The 20,428-nt window shown below is 42.6% G+C and overlaps 2 protein-coding genes across 3 annotated transcripts; both read left to right on the forward strand.

Annotated features, from left to right (window-relative positions):
- Positions 1 to 1,295: 1,295 nt before the first annotated feature.
- Positions 1,296 to 7,510, forward strand: znf131 (zinc finger protein 131). Of its 2 annotated transcripts, none has more exons than XM_084359231.1 (9): positions 1,296 to 1,481; positions 2,609 to 2,756; positions 2,836 to 2,937; positions 3,974 to 4,121; positions 4,225 to 4,333; positions 4,434 to 4,628; positions 4,773 to 5,148; positions 5,276 to 5,406; positions 6,448 to 7,510. In XM_084359231.1, the coding sequence occupies exons 2-9, from the start codon at positions 2,627 to 2,629 to the stop codon at positions 6,967 to 6,969; spliced, it is 1,713 nt and encodes a 570-aa protein (XP_084215357.1). In that variant the 5' UTR covers positions 1,296 to 1,481; positions 2,609 to 2,626; the 3' UTR covers positions 6,970 to 7,510. The 2 variants fall into 2 exon arrangements, with proteins under 2 accessions (XP_084215357.1, XP_084215358.1); XM_084359232.1 differs by lacking the exon at positions 1,296 to 1,481 and adding an exon at positions 1,607 to 1,714.
- A 1,525-nt stretch (positions 7,511 to 9,035) lies between these two features.
- Positions 9,036 to 19,907, forward strand: nim1ka (NIM1 serine/threonine protein kinase a). Its single transcript, XM_084359441.1, has 7 exons — positions 9,036 to 9,223; positions 15,134 to 15,683; positions 15,984 to 16,343; positions 16,501 to 16,613; positions 18,345 to 18,466; positions 18,582 to 18,728; positions 19,102 to 19,907. Exons 3-7 carry the CDS (start codon positions 16,036 to 16,038, stop codon positions 19,855 to 19,857), a joined length of 1,446 nt encoding a protein of 481 aa, XP_084215567.1. The 5' UTR covers positions 9,036 to 9,223; positions 15,134 to 15,683; positions 15,984 to 16,035; the 3' UTR covers positions 19,858 to 19,907.
- Positions 19,908 to 20,428: the final 521 nt, after the last annotated feature.

Genomic DNA, 20,428 nt, shown 5'->3' on the forward strand with positions numbered 1-20,428 from the left:
CCTGCCCCTTGACCTGGCCACACAGTACGCTTTAACATTTGGGAATGCACCTTGCAGCCAAACAAACAAGCGGCATTAAATGCATACTGACATGGAGGGAAGCACTGCAAATACCCCCCAAGTGGAAACTAAATCAAAAATGAAGACAAACAAACAGAGTACAGCAAAAAACAAAACAAATGGAGGCTGTGTTGAATTAGTTGCAGCATAAAACATCCATCAGTGGGCATAGTAAAAGTAGGTATCATTATATAACACCACCCATGAGATGTGACTGTGGTGTAGCAGCTGATACAGCAGAACATGAAATGTTACCTAGTGTCCTGAAGACTTGCTTATTCTATGACCCAGTGTTACTCATTTACAGTGTAAAGGACACAGTGACCTGCATGTACTGTAAGAATGCATATCAGTAAATTTCTAGAGATCTGATTGATAATATTCACACTGAAGTTTACCAAATAACTAACACTGAAAGGTGATACAGGTGGCGCAGTATCTTAAAAATGCATCATAGTATATGTCTCACACTCAATCTGCTGTTGTTAACTCCTTTGCACTTGATTTCTTATCATAAGACACCACTCTATGATGAAACACTTCATATAGTTCATACATGTTTTCCATTCATACTGTTTGCGAACTTTTGAGTTGTAACATTTGTAACATAGTTAGTAAAACAGACACATCATTGTGTACAGTTTTGTCTTTTCTTTCTGTCCTTTGTAATTTATAACGCTGTATTCACTGACCGTCATTTTCCTTCATTCGGTGCATCATCATTTGTACTTTGCACCTCCCTTTATTTCCCATGTCTATGTTCATCAACTTTTAATTCGTTTTACTGCAGCCATATACTTTATTTGATTGCGTAGATCTATTCTACAATGCATATCGAGGATCCTCTATCACAAAGATGTATTTCGAAAGAATACATTTGTATCTTATCTCTTTTAAGACTTTAACTCTTGCATAATCTGGTATCTTAGATAGAAGATCTTGATAAGTCATCCACCACAGTTTATCAGTAACAATGAAAGCTAACATAATACATTACTTGATGTGAATGTTCAATCAAGGCTATGATAAAAAGTTGTAACTTTCTGCATTAACAGAAACATTAGCTTATGAAATTACTTGGTGTTGGCATTATTATTACTTTCAAATAAATAGCTGCAGCTGACAACGTATTTGAATCTGGAAAAACACTTTTACCTGTTTTTGTAATTGTTTGTTTGCTTGATTCAGAGCAGCCATGATAACACAGGTATGAACAGAAGAACATGTGAACACATGTCAGTCACCGCTGTCACTAGGCAACGTTCCTCGGCGTCCTGGACTTCGCAAGGGTTTCTGGGAATCCGAGGCCCGAGGGCTGAACGACCGCCCTTTTCGGAGCTACGAGAGTAGAACAGCAGTTCATGCGTCGAGGGAAATATTATCGCGAAACAACTTTCTGAAACAGCGTAACCAGACTTGAGGTACGTATACCGATTGTTTGCAACGTGTATTTTGACGCTCGGGGGTTATAATCGGGAAATCTGTCTGGGAAATGTGTATTTTAATGCGCGGTTTGATGACGTAATGTTGATTGTCAAACGCGAAATGGCGAGCGTGCTAAGAGGCCCGTTACGCGCAACACTCCGCGATTGTACCATGAATATTTGCCTCACGTGCCTGTGTCGAAAGGATTATATGTATATGAGTAGACCTGGTAAGTTGGGGTTTGGTTACGTATATTTCTTTTGTATGTTAAATGACCAGTTTTGCTCGTCGTTGGGCGGAAGGACTGTATGTTTGCTAGTTGAGCTAACATGTAGCTGGGCTAGCAAAGCGTTAACGTTAGCCAAATGACTAACGGAGTGTCAGGTCATTGGTTGAAGTACATGCCCTCCCATGGCACGTCAGGGAAACTTAGCAGGCTGTATTTTCTTTGTTATTCCCTTTATTTCGGAGGTTCTGGCAACGTCCATCTTGATACAGTAGTGATGTGGTTCTCGGGTGGCCTACAACTTGACTTCCTTGTTCTGTGCAATAGTGTTGTCATGCAAAGCCCTTTCTTGCTTTGAGGCTGATAAACTGACTTTCTTTGACTTTCTTTAAACCTTGTACTATGTAATTACAGCCTCCCTTCACTGCCCAGGTGCAGGTCTGCCTGCTGTGCACCAAAACTTCAAACTTCAGTGATCAAAATTTTAAATGCATTTACTTAACATGTTATGATGTGTGGTTTTCCTCACACAATTCTCTATTGTGAAGTTACTTGCAAAGGGACATGTTAGGTTGGGTACCTATTGCTTCCCAGAATCAGTGAAACCAGAGAGACTAGGACATGTGATATAGGGGTCTGAAGATGCAACGTAGGAATATGAATGGAGGGTCAGCTTTTTTCTCACTGTGTCATATAGGACAATGTGAGATTTGATCAGACTGTAGTGCAAAGGCTTTGGAGAGGTTTTTTTCCCCAGCCCAGTCAATTATTCTTTCTTTACACCTTGTTTTCTCAGTTCTCAATTCCATGGAGGAATTTGTAACCAGGAGTCGAGGTTTAGCAAAGTGATTTGAGCTATAATAAGAATTGTATGTTCATCTTCTCTCTTCAATGCAGAGAGGGATAAGGTCAATAATGGCGGCTGAGGTGGAGGTCGAGCTGGAGGGAGGCAAGGAGTACCCAGCACATTACAAAGTCATGATGGACAAACTTAATGAGCAACGACAGCTGGACCAGTTCACAGACATTACATTGATTGTGGATGGTAAGTATGCATGCATCATAGGTCATCATTATAACATTCCTCAGTAGATCTTATTCATCCAGCTTCTTGTGTCTTGCAGGACACCAGTTCAGAGCCCATAAAGCAGTGTTGGCTGCATGCAGTCAGTTTTTCCATAAATTCTTCCAGGATTTCACCCAGGAGCCTCTGGTGGAGATAGAAGGTAACCTGAGCTTCAATTAGATTAAAGAAAAGTCAGACAGCTCTTCCGGTGGAGGAAATACAGGGAGACTGTTAACCTCTTGCTTGCAAGACAAAAAAAAATGTGGATTTTTATTTCACCACCCAAACTCTCTGCGTACATAACACCTTTTTACACCAAAATTGGCACCTATGTGTGTTTTTGTTAAACATGGGTAAACCCGCTAGATTCTAACAGGTTTTCAACCCAGGTTGAAAACTGTCAATGTCTTTTATTATGTTTTTGTGAAACTAAAGTGACCAATTTTCCATTATCCATCATAAACATATTGTAAGACTGTATTTTTAAAAAATCACCATCTAATCTTATATATTAGAACAGTAAATGTAACTAAACATCTTCAGTCTACTAGTTGTTGTTAAAGGATAACTACCGTTTTTTACAACCTGGATCTTATTTCCAGCAAACTATATGGTCATTTACTCACCCAGATAACTTTGGTGTCATTTGAAGTCGTATCAACATCCGGGGTCAAACTAGCAGCTGCAGCTACAGGTAAACAAGCTGGGCTGTCGCGGGTGCGCGCGCAGCTCAGAGACGACATCTTCCAGGTCAGAGGTAGTAGGGCAACCTACAGACCCCGGATGTTGACAACAGACGAGCCCGGACTCAGAGGGGAGTAGCACTAGCGTATCATAACAAAATATTGGTGAAATGAACTAGTTTCGTGGTAGATAATGCGTTATATAGAGGCTGTGTCGATGCCCCGTTACTCACATTATATAGATATATCGGCGCTACACTGGATCTAATTTCGTCCGAACAACGCCGAATGACACCAAAGTTATCTGGGTGAGTAAATGACCATATATTTTGCTGGAAATAAGGTCCAGGTTGTAAAAAACGGTAGTTATCCTTTAAGCTTCATACTGGATGTGCTTTTATGTTCCAATAATGTCCAGCAAAATAAATGCAGCTACACATTTTCCTGTGTTTGTCACCATGTTATGTAAAACAGCTTTAACTTACCACTACGACTCTGTCGTACTCTTGACAGGAGTGAGTAATACAGCCTTTCGCCAGCTGATGGAGTTCACTTATACAGCAACTCTAGACATAAGTGGAGAAGAGGAGGCCTATGATGTGTGGAAGGCTGCCGAGTACCTCCAGATGCAAGAAGCCATCAAAGCCCTCGACAACAAAAAGTGAGACTTGCATACACTTTACATGTCACCTATTTCTGCTTGTGTCACCGTCATGATTCCGCAGTATTGTTACCTCTAATCAAGAACCCATTTTCACTTGTAGAATAAATGAAAATCCGTCGCTGACAGCAAAGAGGAAAGGTAAAAAGCGGAAGATTGCTGAGACATCTAACGTGATTACAGAAACCTTACCTTCAGTGGAAGGGGAACAGGTCAGCATGTTCAAGATTAATTCTGAGTGGTAGCATTAAGTGAACCTTCCTTTGTCCACACATTTACTCTTCAAGACTGAATGTCGTCAATTTTCTCCAGGTGGAGATTGAGGTGATCGGGGAAGGAGCCATTGAGGAGGTGGAGGAGACTGGACTGGAGGAGGTGGTCGACGCAGCAAAGAATGCTCAGACGGGGTCAGACGACTCTGCTTTGGCTCTTCTTGCTGACATAACCAGCAAATATCAGCATGGGGAATCAACACTTCAGGTCATTAAGAAGGGAGGAATAGAAGAGGTACATTGAGTTGTATTTGGACAAAGTCTTGGTTCAAGCAGTTTCTTGTTATTTTCTTTTATTGGTTGGTAAATTATGTATATACAGTAAAAGTTCTAGATGTGAAAGGATTAACTCTGCCTCGTCTGTGTTCGTGCTCGGCAGGAGGTGGTGTATCAGGAAGAAACTGTGACTGCCTCCAAGGTGCTGGAGAATGTTGAGGTCGTAGAGGTCCAGATTTCCCAAGTGGACAACATGTTCCGCTGCAACAAATGTGACCGTAGCTTCAAGTTGTACTACCACCTAAAACAGCACCTGAAAACACACCTGGGCTCACTGGAAAAGCCCCACGTGTGCAACCACTGTGGTAAAGCCTACACGCGGGAGGGCGCCTTGAAGCAGCACATCAGCACGTTTCATTTCGATGCAGAAGAGCTGTCTCGAAACCAGAAACCCCAAAAGAAAGTGCATATTTGTGAATACTGTAAAAAACACTTTGACCACTTCGGCCACTTTAAGGAGCACCTACGGAAGCACACTGGTGAGAATGAAAAACAAAGCTGGTTTTGTTCAGACTAATATCCCAAATTCTCAATTTAGTACATTCAAAATGATGTTGTTCAGTCTGACATTGAAATACTAGCTTGATTTTGTATTTCTCTCTGTAGGGGAAAAACCTTACGAGTGTCCAGATTGCCATGAGCGATTTGCTAGGAACAGCACGCTGAAGTGCCATATGGCAGCCTGTCAGAATGGGGCCGGAGCCAAGAAAGGACGCAAGAAACTCTATGAATGCCAGGTACAGTTTGTCCTGAATCAAGGCCATAAAATGCTCCCCTACCAGTACAGTGTCTGCTGTAGAAAAGAAAGATTGTCTTTTTTCCCCCATACTGTGTCGATGTTTTAATTCACTTAATGCAGAAAGACATAATGCCCAGACGTCTGATGTATGCCTCCTTTAGTATAAAGACTGATGTATTGAATAATATACTAATACAATGAATGATACTAATGAATGATCTGATGTATTGTCATAGTTTCTTAGATGGTGGTGGGTTACCTTAGATGTAGATGTAGTTAAAATTGAACAGTTATTGCTACAGTATATAAAACGAGATACTGTATTCATATATGCTCCTGCCTGTTTATTGACAGCTTTTTCATTTGCATGAACCCCTTATCTAGAGTTATTGTTAACCCCAACACTTAAGTGTTATCAACAGAAGCTACAACATTGACAGTCTAGTTATACTTGGACTGTGTCAAGTCTATAAATATGCACACAATGACCCACACAGAATAAATGCAAGACATGCTGCGGCCAAATGAATCATTAAAGCTATAGGCCCTTATCCAGGACTCTACCTAAGTATTAAGTTAATCATGGTGTGTTGTTGACTTTAAATTCCATGCTAGAGTTTTCTTCCACTGTTATAATAATAGAAGTTTTTAATTGGGTCTGGCAATGCACATGTCTGTCGTTGATTATTTGAAAATATGCTGACTGATAAAAGCTTTTGATTAAAAACCTTTCAATCAGTTTCATTATAGCACCATGATATAAGCATATACAGAGTCAATGTCTGGGGGATATAATGTCCGATTGTCATGTATTGTTTTGTGTTGTGGTGTAGTTAACTAAATAGTGTGCTCCAGTTTTCTTCCCTCATGGTACAGTTAAAGACATATGTTGTTACCCCCCTTTACCACAAGAGGGAGTATACTCTGAGAGAGGGCTCCTGTCAGGAGTCAAGTCTTGCAAATAGTGCATATGATCATGATCAAACGTTCTGTGTCCTTCTGTAACCATTATCTACCTATCTATTTTCTCTTCCATCAGGTCTGCAGCAGTGTATTTAACAGCTGGGACCAGTTCAAAGACCATCTTGTGAGCCACACAGGAGACAAGCCCAACCACTGCACCATGTGTGACATGTGGTTCACCCACCCAAAAGACCTAAAGGTCCACCTCAAGCAGGTCCATTCCATTGAGGACAACAAGTCAAATGAAGAAGTGGTCGTCGCTGACTCTGCCGCTGCCGCCGTCCTAGCCGTCGCCACACAGAGCATAGAAGGCACCGAAACGGTCCTGCTGGATGACGGTATCCAGGTGGAGCACGTCACAGTGGAGCCCGTGGATGTGATGGAGATGGAGGAGACTGCAACAGTTGTGGTGGAGGACGGCGGGGTGGCAGAGATGTGTGAGGAGGACGTGGAGAGATTAAAGCAGGCCGGGGTGCAGATCCAGGTGGTGCACGTGACTCAAGTAGACGGGCAGCAGGTGGTGAACTCTCAGGTGGAAGTAGAGATGGAGGGTGAAGTGGTGAACGTTGTAGAGACAGAACAAGCAGTGGTCGTATGAGGATGTGAAGAGGACTCTGTCAGCCCCGACCGGCTGCATTAATCTGTAGCAGACAGTTATTTTCCATAAGGAAACTGCATGTGGGATAAAGCATGTCACCTCCGTATGTCCGGCTGTGCGCCTTCACAATGGACGACTCTGTTCCTGCCACCCTCACTCTTGGAACTCTGAGTTATGGACAGAGTTATGGAGATGTATCATTTCCTGCTTATGATCCTGTATTTATTTCAAAGCTGTTTGCCACCATATCACATATTCATGGTGACTCATCAGTGCTTCATCAATTGTGTTTCATGTTTTTTTTTTTTTTTCCCCGTGTCCTTAATTTACCTCAGATGTACTGTTTGTGTCACTTGCCAAGACAATTTGACAATGAATGAAAAACATGTCTCGTTGCAGCTGATTAAACAGCTGGTGCTGATGTCCATCAGTGCTAATGCTGTCTTGCTACAGTTTTGTTCAAGCTTATTTTCATATTGACTGTTGGTGTTTTTGTAGGAAAAACTCAGATGCGGAATAAAAATTGGTTTCCAGAATGGTTCTACATGTCTTGTTGATAATCTTAAAATTGAGATGGATACATGTAGAAATGCTGTTCAGTTTATTACACCTTCAGAATGTTTTGTTGCATTGTGAAAGAAATTGCTAATAGTTATGAATCCTCAGGCAATTATCCTCCAACTCTGTATCTCCTTTTAGCGCTACGGACTTTTGCGTCTTTTCTCTCATTGATTCAGATGGACCACACAGCTGTTATCAGTGAAAAAGCTTTGATAAACTTACTGTACCCAGCACTAAATGACAAAGGAGTATTTAGCAGACAGTTTCTCAAGAGTGGGTGGAAACTAACCAGAAACTGCATTCATCGGTGGCCAAAAACACAACTCAAAATAAATTAAGTTGCTTTGTATCTACTGGATTTGTTAGGAAACAAGCCACAAAATGACTAATGGTAGAATGTCAGTGTTGTGTTTACATCTTTGTTCCACTGCCCCCAAGTGGCTGAAGAAAAGCAGTGTAGATTTGAGGAAGTTGATGTAATGCTCCTTAACCACGTGTACTTTTAGAAGAAAATGTATTTGTATTCCCAGAATATTGCATCCTATGCTACTTATAACATCTCAAATATGCCACTGCTCATGTCAAACTAACTAGCTGCATTACATTAAATACACACTAAAGTAGTCAAACTACAATTCTTTACATTATAGGCCTGCCACCTGGATAGATTGCCTCACTGCACTATATACGATGTGCTCCATAAATCTGAGATCACATTGAAAATCTTTAATATTGTCATGTAAATCTGGAAATAATGAGAAAATTGAAAGTTGTACTAAAGTGTAAGTAGTCAAATAGTTCTTTAAAGCAAAGGGGGCATTCTTTCTCAGCATTAAATCGTGGCTGGACTAGAGGCTCCTAAGGGAGCTGTGCACGTAGCTTTAGCACAAACTGGATTAGTTGCTTCCAAAGCAGTCAGGCGGACCCAAAGAGAGCACACCATCATGGACTTTCCTCCACAGTTACTCGACTTCAACCCCATTGAAAATGCGTAGAGACACACAAAATAGAGAAGTGTCTTGACTAGTGGATATATATACATATAATTACACGCATATAATTGTCAAGAATCTGACATTTAGACATTTACAATATGAAAGTGATCATTTTTTAAGAAAGGATAAAGAAAAAAAAAGTAGAGGGCACTAATATCCATGGCAACCGAGGAAGACCATGTGATGGAGATGGAAGACTCAGACAAAGCTATTGAGTGGACCTCAATTTCATGAGTGTTGGTGCAGGGGACCCTATCTGTACATAAGGTGACATACAGTGACGATAGTGAAATGACACCCCTCCTGTCGAGGCCTTCTCCTGCACCCTCTGACCCCACCTTGAACCTCTGCTGTACTGGCTGGTGACCGTGGTGCGTGACACCCACAGGTCTGGTTACCCACCTGGTGACTCCCGCCGTCTCACGCTCTGGACAGCTCCTGTGGTACTGAACTCAAAAGTAAAACTGCAATCCTGGCCCTCTCATTGGTTGAGCGACGCGCGGTGGAATCCTCAGCCCGCCGCCTATTGGTCGCCTCACCTGCCACTCGAGCGGATTTCCTTCCACAACAGACTGAACCAGGAGGGAGCAGCTGCAGCAAGAACCAGTCCGCTCAATGTCACCGGGCACCGGAGAGGATGGCTCCACGGCGGGGTCGGTAAAGATCGTCGCCGCGGGTCCGTGAAGACACTCACCCAAGTAAGACTCACAAATGTGCCATCTCTGCTGTGTCTGATGGGGTTTACATGAGAAAAGCGCCGGCTCACAGGGAATGGCCTGCCGCTGCGAGGAGATGGTAACTGTTGACTGTCATTGAACACCGATAATCGATGCACTGCGAGATTTATTCACTCAAAAAGCAGGTTGGTGTTTGAAAAAAAACTTGCAAGTCACCATGGACACATCCCGGGTGGCGACTCAGCAGGTTCTCTGAAGGTGTTAGACCTGCAGCCTCGAGAATGAGGCTGATATTTCATCTTCTATAATCTCTAGGTCTGTTTTTTTATGATTATTATGTCTTAAGTCCTATTTTGCAGTGACTGCGACCGTTAAGATTCAATGCATCACTTGTCAGGAGGATCACAATGCATCGCTTGGCAGCAACGCACGCACGTAACGCACGCACACGCAATGCTTAAGACATAAACTTGGGAGCTCTGAGACTCTCATTAACCTCTTTGGCTGCTTTAAAGTTCATGGAATCAGGTGGAGAATGGAGGAGTTGAGCTGCAGCACCTGTTGCACTCTGATGGGGGCTTACCTGTCTCTGTATAGGGCATCTCTAACATCTTGCTCTGTGCTGAAGACTGGGGAGCAATACATTGTACATCTTACAGTAGGCTACATCACAGAGTCAGCAAAGGCTTAGGCTACGTAGAAGAAGAACAGCAATCTGTGGTCAGATTGTTGTGGTCACACACTTCGACTGACGTGTTTACAGCGTACGCTTACTGTCTTTGCCAGCAGCAAAGCAAGGGGAGAGAATTAAATGACTCAGCAGCCAGATCTGGATACCCTACATCACACGTCCTATCAAACTGAACCATCAGAATGCCCCATATTGTGCCTTTAAAGGGGCACTGTGTTGTTTTGGAGAAGAAATTTAAACTCAGAATTTTAATATTTGCGTCATTAATGATCTAATAATGCAAGCTTAGAAGTATTTATTTGTTCCATAAGTGAATAAACAAGCTGTTCTCAGGGTAAAATAAGGTTTGATGCCAGAAAGGTGGCAGGGTCCGGCATATATAAACAAAACAAAACAGTATGTAACTGTCTTGCCAGTTTGTTTATTCAGTCACAAAAGGCATATAAAGTCCATGAAGATCTTTCTCTTCTGATTAAAATTTCTTCCTCAAACTACATAATGCACCTTTAACATCTGGCCTATATCAAGAAGTAAAAATAAAACAAAAAAACCCTCTTAATTGCAAAATGAAGCAGGTAGCCTTTAATGTATTGCAGTACAAATGTAATCTTTTCAAGCCTGCGTTCACCATTCTTCTCAGTGTAGACTTGGATTAGACGCTGAATGTATTTCCATATTTTTGAAGCAAAAATAGCCCTTTTCGGCGTCTGTTTACACCCGCCCGATTGAAACGTGTTCCTGATTTCTATTCTTTTGATGGTCAATCAGTCAGACACATGAAACACTGCTGCTCCGCATGTTCTTTCTTTGATGCAAGGCTCTTTGAAGCGCTGACAGTGAACAGCGTGAACTCGGATGGCTTTTTAGAGCAGGAGGAAATCATTGACCGAGAAGATTTCGATTTGAACCACCGCATGCATGCATGGATTTACGGTGTGTTCTGCATTATGTCAGCGTGCTCCCTGAACACAGTGTCATGGTAACTTAGTTAAGGCCACAGAGACTCTCTCTGTCTCTCTCTGACATGTACTGGGAGCTATAGATTAGCACTATTGTCAGGCATGGGGAATAACACTTTTACTTATAGCTACAGCAAAATAGGTATAGGTGATGGAATTCTTTAGTTTAGTTTTAGTGCATCCAAAGAGGCCTGTGCAGCTTTGGTTTGGACTGTGTGAGGTCAGTCTGTTTTTTTTGTTTTTTTTTTTGGAAATGTGAAATATTTGCCCCATGGATTCCAGAGAGGCCTGCCTCTCTGTTCCTAAGGCCCGCAGTCTTCATTGTCGGGGCTCTTTCACCGTTGAGCTCTTTATTCTTGTCAGCCGTGCGTCTCAATTAACACACTGGGGAGCTTTGTGTGGAGAGAGCTCGCTGCCTGTGTGTGTGTGTGTGTGTGTGTGTGTGTGTGTGTGTGTGTGTGTGTATTTACACGAGTGTGCTTGAAGCAAAGGGTCTGTGAATGTGTGTGTGCGTTTGTCTTTGTGCCTGAATGCATAACAGCAGTGAAAAAGAGAGAATGGGCCACAAGCACAGGCAGAATGAGGGGATGGACGTAAAGTGAACAGGAGGCAGAGTGAGGAGAAAACAGAGAGGAGGAACTCTTTTACAGAGAGACCGTTTCATAGCTTGTGATGTGAGAAACAGCTCTTCTGTTTTATTAGCTCCCCTAACTACGGGCACAGAGTGGCGTTTCGGAAAAAGTGTCTAATTCTTGATCCACAGCTGCTGTGGATGGGCTCTCGGGTTTTCCGTTGTTGAAGTGTGTGAAGAGGCAGCTGATGCTAGCAGCGCGATCAACAGCAGAGTGCGCCGGGCAAGCCCTCCTCCTTGTCTTTGGGGATCCTCAGACAAATGATTGACTGTGTGGTGAGTAAGGACACGTACTTGGCAAAGCTGATAGTGTTTGCTGATGAAGAGCTGGCCGTTCCCAGACTCATAAACCTGTTTGTGGTAAGCAGTGCACCGTATTAATTGAGTGAGTATGTGAATGGTACATTTGTCTGTAATCTGAACTTGAAAAAGCAAAGTTGGCCGGACTGCATACAAACATCAATCCGTCCATTTTTTGACTTTTTCCATGGCTGGCTCCTGTTGGCAGCGGGCTAAGCAAGGTAGTCCAGACGTCTCTCTCCTTAGTAACATATTCTAGCCCATCCTGGGGGATCTTGAGGTGTTTCCAAGCCAGATGAAATATATAAGTTGTCCAGCCTGGTCTGGGTCTACCTTGGCAACTCTTCCCAGTTGTATGTGCCCGGAAAACATCCACAAGAAGGCACCCAGGGAGTATCCTGATCAGATGCCCGAACCATGTCGACTGGCTCCTTTTGACATGAAGGAGCAGCTGCTCCCTACAGTTGTCAAAGCTCCTTACCCCATCTCAAAGGATGAGGCCAGCTACCCTACGGAGGAAGCTTATTTGAATCCCACTTAGCCGCAATCTCATTCTTTCAGGGCCTTGTCAAAGCTCGTGACCATAGATGCCTTAACTTCAAAAAGAAAAGAGAAAAATTTTATTAAACTGGGACCAGTTATTCTGTGGTGACTTAAAGGATCAACATGTAAGAACTGGCCACCTGTAAAATTAAGACTGAAAACAAATAGGGGGCAGCATATCACCGTATATCACTTACCTGGTTAGCTCAGTTAGCCATGCAGCTAGCGGGAGCTCAAGGATCAGGGGAGTGTTAATGTTTACATCACTAGCACGGGAGGTTTGGACCAGAACAGGCTAGAGCTACCTGTTTAGCATGCTAACTGCAGTAGGTATCTCTGCAACATACATACATACATACATATACTGTACATACATAAACATTGTAATTTCAAAACTGCTATTTACTCAAATTCTGTTAATAATTTTAGTTCATTTTAATGTTTTCAGCTAAAATTCTTACATAATGCCCCTTTTAAGGTCCAATAAGCCTTTAAGGTAAGAAAGATCAGATGTTTCCAACTCTTCCACTTGTGCTTTGTTGTGCTCTGTGTTAGTGTATTCATCCATCAGTCTGCTTATGTACATAACTGACAGGGATACTCTGACTCTACACTCAATGCAGCACTGTCAAACTGTAAACATGGCACTGTGTGCTCTCTTTCTTGACAATCAGTGCCGGTTAATGCCTAATCCTCAGCATGAAAAACAGACAAGCACACTCGGTCAGCGTCCATCACCAAGCAACCAGGTAGATCTGTTTTCCAGAGGAAGCAAAGCACAAAGCAATCTGGGTAACTATTACTGAGCTATAGACGCACCGCGGGGATACTGTCCACTTGAAGTAATTATCGATAGAGCCAGTTGGTTATTAAACTCATTGGTACTCCCTGTTAATGCGATTTTTGAGGAATACATTTGTGAAGATCAGAAGTATTATTCAGCAAATTATACCATCAAGCAAACATTCATCCGCAATTGAAAATTCAATATCCTGATGATGATTTTGTCCTAAAACTCTTACGGCTCTCCTCTTGTTCTTGATGTGTTTATCTCATGCATGATTGTCCTCTAGTCTTTTTATTTACATACATAAAAGGCTGGTTTTCATGGCTTGTCGCTTTGTGCTGTAAAGTAGAGGCCTCTCCTCTCTTAGCAAGTCCTTTTAGGCCGCCTGAGATCAATGCTTAGATATTCATGGTGCGATGGCAGGAAGGTGTTTGAAGGCTGGTAGAGAAAAGAGAATTGCTTTGATTAGCAAGCGAAGCTTCGACATAGATTCATTTATCTTAACATAGACAGGGATGAGAGAACCCCTGCTAATGTATCACACAGTTAACCATTTCTACTCCTGCTTTACACACAAAACATGTAATGTCATTATGTCTAAGTCATCTTTGCTATATCTTTCTATATCTCTGTCTTTTTATTTGTAGATAACAAATACAAATACAGCTGGACACTAGTTTTTATAAAAAGAAATACTGGAGTAAACTGGAGTAATTATTGCATATGTTGGGGATTATTTTCAGCTGTGGGTCAATACGTTATCTAGAGTTTACAGCACCAGGGCTGTTTATTTGGGATTGAATTGGAATTAACTACAGCGACGAGGAACATAAACATCCAGTGTAATGATGTGACTAATTTATGTATTTTATATAATGTGGTCCTTTAATGCAACATTACGACAGCTCATGTAGATTGTTTGGGTGAAGTACATTGTCATTCACAAGACAATTCAGGTGTCAGGTTGAGTGTTGAACAATTGACTTAAGCTAGTATTGAGTGTGTGTACAAGGAGATGATGGCGAACCAGCCAATCCAGTTCAGTCCAGTCTAGCTGTGATCAGATCACAGAGCTTACACAAACCTGGTGCCTACATTACCCACAATGCAACTTTGCCACTGAGTGACATCACTGTCCGTCTGTTGGTTGGTTTGTCAGCAGGGTTACACAAAGACAACTGAGCAGATTTCCACCAAACTTGGACGGTGGACGGGTCTCCGCCCCAGAATAGACCTCCTTCATTTTTGGTGTGAATCTGGATAAAAGGACAGATCCAGGAACTTTTTCTCACTTTCTTTAACATTCTGAGATATTTTTGTTGATTTCTCGGGGAATAATGCGTGGATCTTGATCTATGAGTGCATACAATTCGATGCAGATCCTAGATCTGGTGAGCAGTTATGGGTGGTGTAAAATTTAGACTGATACAGGGCTATGCAGTCTGGAATTGGTTTGGGCTTGATTGAATAAAAGGGGAATGTTTGGCCATGGCAGAGGTATGCGCTCTACTGAGTACCATTATAGTTTGTTCATTTCATTTTGCTGAGTTTAAATGTCATATATTTCTTCAGGGTTCACCTTAACCTCAGATGCACCTCTTGTGTTTACGCTCATGGGATGTTGTTAGAGCTTTGTTTTCTGAGCAGCATGCACTTATCACCTAATTACAATTACTTATTTGCCCTCACGCCCTGTGCTACACCCACACACACACACACACATACATACACAAGGGAGTGCTAGTCATCACTCATACTCTCCATTAGAACTGACAGGTTAATCAGGGGTTGTTAGTATCTTCTATTTGGTAGAAAGTGAAAACAACCTCAGCCTGCGGTGCCCTTGGAGCCGGACTCAAGCACAGAATTAAGTAAGGATTAAGATACGTATTAACGGACACATACTGTGCAGGCACACTTGTGTTGACATCGGCGCACAAACTCTTTACCATAGAGGGCTACCATGAGCACTAAAGACAAATTACATTCATTTTTGTTTCTCTCTTGTGCTTCATTCCAGGTTGTCTCACTTAACGCACCTGGGCTGTGCCCTGACACTATCATCTGTTCAACCTCTTTCCTCCAACCCCCCCGTTCAGTTCCTCTTCCCCTCCTCCTCAACCTGTGGCCTATTTATACCCTGGAGACTCAAAAGAGCCCATTAAAGCTCCACAGACCTCTTCAGCATGAGACAACAGTGAGCATGAATCCGATAACACATGGTCGATCTGATCATCAGCCTCCTCACCTTCACTTCAGTGGCTACAAATAAGAAAAACTAAGGCCTCAACCGCTGGAAATTCTTGAGATGTGACAAGACTGCGACAGCGTCAAGCTTCAGATGACAAATTGTCCCTGATCTTTCATCGTGGAGAGGACAGTTTTGGGGAAATTGTGGATGCAGCATGTGCTTTGGTGCACGGACTGGAGGTTCTTTCCTGTTTCATTGAAATAGAGGATAACATTTCTTCATTAGATTTGTTTCTCGACTAAATTGTCTATAAATAGCTATGTGATTTTGGCAAGGACACTGAAAGAATCTACCCTCTAAATGGCTCACATATCTGAAGGTAAGTCAAGGTTTTTGTTTTTGTTGTTATATATTGCTCTGTATGTGTGAGAGGCTAATACTGTAGCCACTCTGTGCACACTGTAAAAATGGGGGATATTTTTTGTGCTTATAATACAACTCACAATGAAGATATAGCACATTTTATATGATCAGGATGGTTACTGATGTTACTACTGTTGCTATCATGCATGAATGATAAAATATATATGTATATATATATATATATATATGGATATATATATAAAGCAAGAAACAAACCAAAAATATAATAACGTTTTTTTTCTTATTGTGCATCCAGTCCTCCACCAGCCATGAGCTAAGCCCATGCCGACCTGGGCGTCCCTTGCAGGATGACTGCTGTCTGCCCCTCTGAGAGCAGCCCAGAAGGGGCTGAAGCTGGGGCCGCAACAGCAGGCTCCAGGGCGTCGGGGGCAGCAGGCACTGCTGGGAGCATCTCAGTTTCTGGGGCAGAGTCCAGGGAGTCCAATGGGGACTCTGTCGGGGGTTCTATTGGAGGCACAGCCGTGGTCGCCGGCCAACGGTACAGCCGCTGGAGCCGCCAGGACAGCTCAGACATCAACACGGACGATGAGGGGGCGACCATCCGCCGCCTCACTCCGCTGGAAAGGCTGAACCTGGACATGTGCCAGGATGAGAGGTAGGGGTCAAGAGATGAAGCAATGAGCTCTGTTTTATCAAGATTTGTTGCTTTTTGACTAACCAGGCAGGAGGTGAAAGTCGTATTATGGCTCCTCTGTTGGATATCACAGAGAATATTTAGTGTTACAATCTTCTGTTATGTTATCTGGTCACAGGGTGGTCCGTGAGCTAACAGTGGGCAGAAGGATCGGCTTCTACAAAATTCGAGGAGAGATCGGGTGTGGGAATTTTTCACATGTCAAGCTCGGAATCCATGCTCTCACAAAAGGTAAGCTAATGAAATCACTGACACGGTTAGAAAACATGCATTAATGATTAATCGATTTATTGATTAATTGCCAACTATTAAATTAATCACCATCTATTTTGATGATTAATTAATTGATTTGAGTATTTTTTTAATGGAAAAGGCTATTCTTCAAAGTGAATATTTTCTGGTTTCTTTACTCCCATTTGACAATAAACTGAATATCTTGGACACCGATGGACAATTTCCACCATTTTCTAACATCTAATCGGTTATATCAAGAAAATAATTGACTGATTCATCAACCATGGAAATCATCATTAGTTGCAGCCCGCAAAGATAACAGACAAAAGTGTAAACACATCCATCTTTAAAGATAAACATCTTCCGTAAGCTCCCTCTACTCTGTCTTTTCTCGATTAGATTTAAGTGATGATTTGGCTGATTTTGGTTTCCATCAGCGGACTGCAACACTAACAAGTGTGTCCTTATGTGGCAATTCACTAACAAGGCGATGGGTGCCCGGCCAGGGGGCTGATTCAGCCACAAAGAGACAGACTGTCTGCTGCCCTTGAGCAGATGGATTGATTAGAGATCTCCAGTTTCCTTAGCGACGGCTAAAATTGCTGCATGCCTCATCAAAGGCTCGAGAGAGGGAGGAGAACGAGTGTGTAGCTCCGTGTGTGCGTGTGCTCTGTTCGTGGCATACTTTACTGTATGCCCGTCTGTTCCATGATGTGTGTGTGTGCATGTAAGTGGTATCATTTAGTGCCCCAAAAAACAATTTGAGCTGCGATGCATTTTGAATGCTCCTATTGAAAGCTATGTCACAGCTGAAAGGGAGCCTAATGCCAGCCTGAATAATGCATACTGACGCACAATTAGATATCTCAACACCATTTTGCCACTTAAGATCTTTTCTGTATTCAGTTACCTCCGCTCCATTTTGCTTCGCTTTATGAATCATTGAACAGAATACAGTAAAGATATCAGTTGTTCGAATTTGATATACGTGAAGTATTTTGATCTTTGCTGACTGTAAAACCTTTTTGAAATGTGCAATATATTTTCCTCTCAGTCCATCGGGTGGTAGGGTACATTTGACTCCTGGTCAGTGTGGCTAACTCAGCACCCCGTGTCCCTGACTTTACCCTCCGTATCTTCACTGCAGTATGACAGAAAAAGAGCCATTTTCTCTCATTTTGCAAAAGCAGATTTCTTTCCACTATAAGGCTAAAAGTGGGAATCGACCTCCTGGGAGAACATAATCAAGAAAATTGGTTTCTCAGGGCAGCTAATCCTCCATCAAATTATCTGGAGCAGAGAATCAGGCTTGGTCACTTTAGGGGCAATTCTCCGTGTGCAAGGAGGAACGAGGCTCACTTGAAGATTGACGTAACACGTCTAATGCTTTAGTTCTGAGTAAAGTGGACTTTTATTTTAATGATGACTGACACAATGGGAGCACTTGCATCTTAATTTTCTTAGCTTTCTTTCTCCCCATCAAGCTTCCGTTGAAATGAAAGGCCACTTTGAAGTATTTTCTCTGCATGCTTTCAAAGGAGACATATATGCTAATTTTAAGGTTCATAATTTTAGTTTGGGTTACTCCTACAATAGGTTGACGCTTTAATGCTCAAAAAACACATCAGTTTTCTCATACTGTCCTGTGCTGCAACTCTGTAGCTCTTAGGATCTACTATCTTACCAAATGATTGCATTGATCTTAATCTTCTTCCTTTGTGCCACCAGACAAAGTGGCCATAAAGATCCTAGACAAAACCAAGCTGGATCAGAAGACCCAGAGGCTGCTGTCCAGAGAGATCTCCAGCATGGAGAAGCTTCACCATCCCAACATCATACGCCTCTATGAGGTTTGACCCACAACATGCTCTCATATCGATTTAGATAGCAAACTCAATCTGAGGCCAAGTGGGTTTCTTAATGATGGATACATCCAGCCGACATGCATTGTAACTTTTTCTTTAGGTGGTGGAGACGTTGACACGGTTACACCTGGTGATGGAGTACGCAGGGGGAGGGGAGCTCTACACCAAGATTACTACAGAGGGGAAACTCTCTGACACTGAGAGCAAGATCGTCTTCGCTCAGATCCTCTCTGCTGTTAAACACATGGTCAGTACATGTACGTTTAGATTGTAGTGGTATGATTAACTTCAATCTGAATATAACCTATATAAGATTTAATTATAGTCTGAACAGTCAAATAACTGCAATACTGACAATTAAGATGATTAAGATTTAACTCTTAAAGCCAGACATGTTTAAAGACACATCTCTAAGCTTGTTGTGATGTTGCAAAGTCGCAAAAAGTTTCCCCGTGTCCTCACTACCAGAATGAATCACCAACAAAATTTGTTTTTAAGTTGTTTTTTTCTGACAGAAAATTCTATGTGTTATGTTTAATATTGATGGATCAAGTATTTACATGCCATAGCAGATGCTGAAAGTAGATTTCATAATGCAGTTTCTCCTTGTTCTAACACAGCATGAAAACAACATCATCCACCGCGACCTGAAGGCAGAAAACGTCTTCTACACCAGCAGCTCTTGTGTCAAGGTGGGGGACTTTGGCTTTAGCACGCTGAGCCGCCGCAGCGAGACGCTCAACACATTCTGCGGCTCACCGCCTTACGCCGCACCTGAGCTCTTTCGGGATGAGCATTATGTTGGCATCTTTGTAGACATCTGGGCCCTGGGGGTGATGCTGTTCTTCATGGTGACGGGCACCATGCCGTTCAGGGCTGACACTGTGGCCAAACTGAAACGATGCATCCTGGACGGGGCCTTCGTCCTGCCCTCGTGGGTGCCAGAGGCTTGCCAGAGGCTGATCAGGGGAATCCTCCAACCCATACCGTCAGACCGCTGCACAGTGGAGCAGATGATGGGCTGTGAGTGGCTTCTCCCTGTGGACCTGCCGCGTGCCATGGAGCCCTTTAAACTCGACCCGTCCTACCTAGCAGAGAGTGAACCGCCTGAACTGGCAGAGGAAGAGAAGGAGGTAAAGGCGGCGCTGGAGACACTAGGAATCACCTCAGAACACATCCTCAACAACCAGGGGAAAGACTGCAGGAGCTCCATCACAGGGGTCTACAGGATCCTGCTACACCGTGCTCACAAGAGACGGGCTGTCGAGAGCATACCCGCAGTCACAAAGGCAGTCGGACCATCTACGAGTAAAAAGGAACGACTAAAAGTGTACCGTAGTTTGAGGCACACATCTAAACTCTGCGTGATTCTGTGACATAATGCTTTCCCTTCGCTCTGGAAATTAAACGACTTGATATCCTGGGATGAGATTGCATGGATTCCATTACAAATAACAAAAAAGTGCTTTTCAATCCAGCAGTTTAAATTGAAATCATGGCGTATAACCCCACTCAGCTCCTGAAATCTGGGATTTCTTACTTTACTATCTTTCTTCTAGTCAGTAAAATTAGTCTCTGTGAGAATGTTGCTGCCAGTGAATCATTATTGTCTCCTCTTTTGACAGGGACCTGTAATCCTCATGAGATATGGGAAATGTTATGAAATATATTTTATTTAAGTACATATAATGACGGATAGATGGCAGACATAACATTTTATTTTGGGTCGTGCAGGCCAGATATTTGTAGCCCACAGCCATCCTGTGCTTAGTTGTGCTGGAACACCAATAAGCCCTATGAGAAATCAATGTAGCATAAATTAAGGAAAAGACTTCACAAACACAACGTTATGCTGAGAGGATAAAGTGTTGGAACATGCAGTCAATACATACAATACGGTGTCTCAAATGTTTAATTGCACTTTTCTCGGATGCCTTAGTTTTCTAT

This window comes from Pagrus pagrus, assembly GCF_965226575.1.
Source record: "Pagrus pagrus genome assembly, chromosome: 8".
NCBI classification, from domain to species: Eukaryota; Metazoa; Chordata; class Actinopteri; order Spariformes; family Sparidae; genus Pagrus; species Pagrus pagrus.

Coding starts and splice junctions, on each gene's coding strand:
- znf131 (XM_084359231.1), top strand. CDS start 2,627: ATGGCGGCTGAGGTGGAGGTCGAGCTGGAGGGAGGCAAGGAGTACCCA. Junction 5,149..5,275: donor GCACCTACGGAAGCACACTG/GTGAGAATGAAA, acceptor TTCTCTCTGTAG/GGGAAAAACCTTACGAGTGT. Junction 5,407..6,447: donor AGAAACTCTATGAATGCCAG/GTACAGTTTGTC, acceptor CTCTTCCATCAG/GTCTGCAGCAGTGTATTTAA.
- nim1ka (XM_084359441.1), top strand. CDS start 16,036: ATGACTGCTGTCTGCCCCTCTGAGAGCAGCCCAGAAGGGGCTGAAGCT. Junction 18,467..18,581: donor ACATCATACGCCTCTATGAG/GTTTGACCCACA, acceptor CTTTTTCTTTAG/GTGGTGGAGACGTTGACACG. Junction 18,729..19,101: donor TCTCTGCTGTTAAACACATG/GTCAGTACATGT, acceptor GTTCTAACACAG/CATGAAAACAACATCATCCA.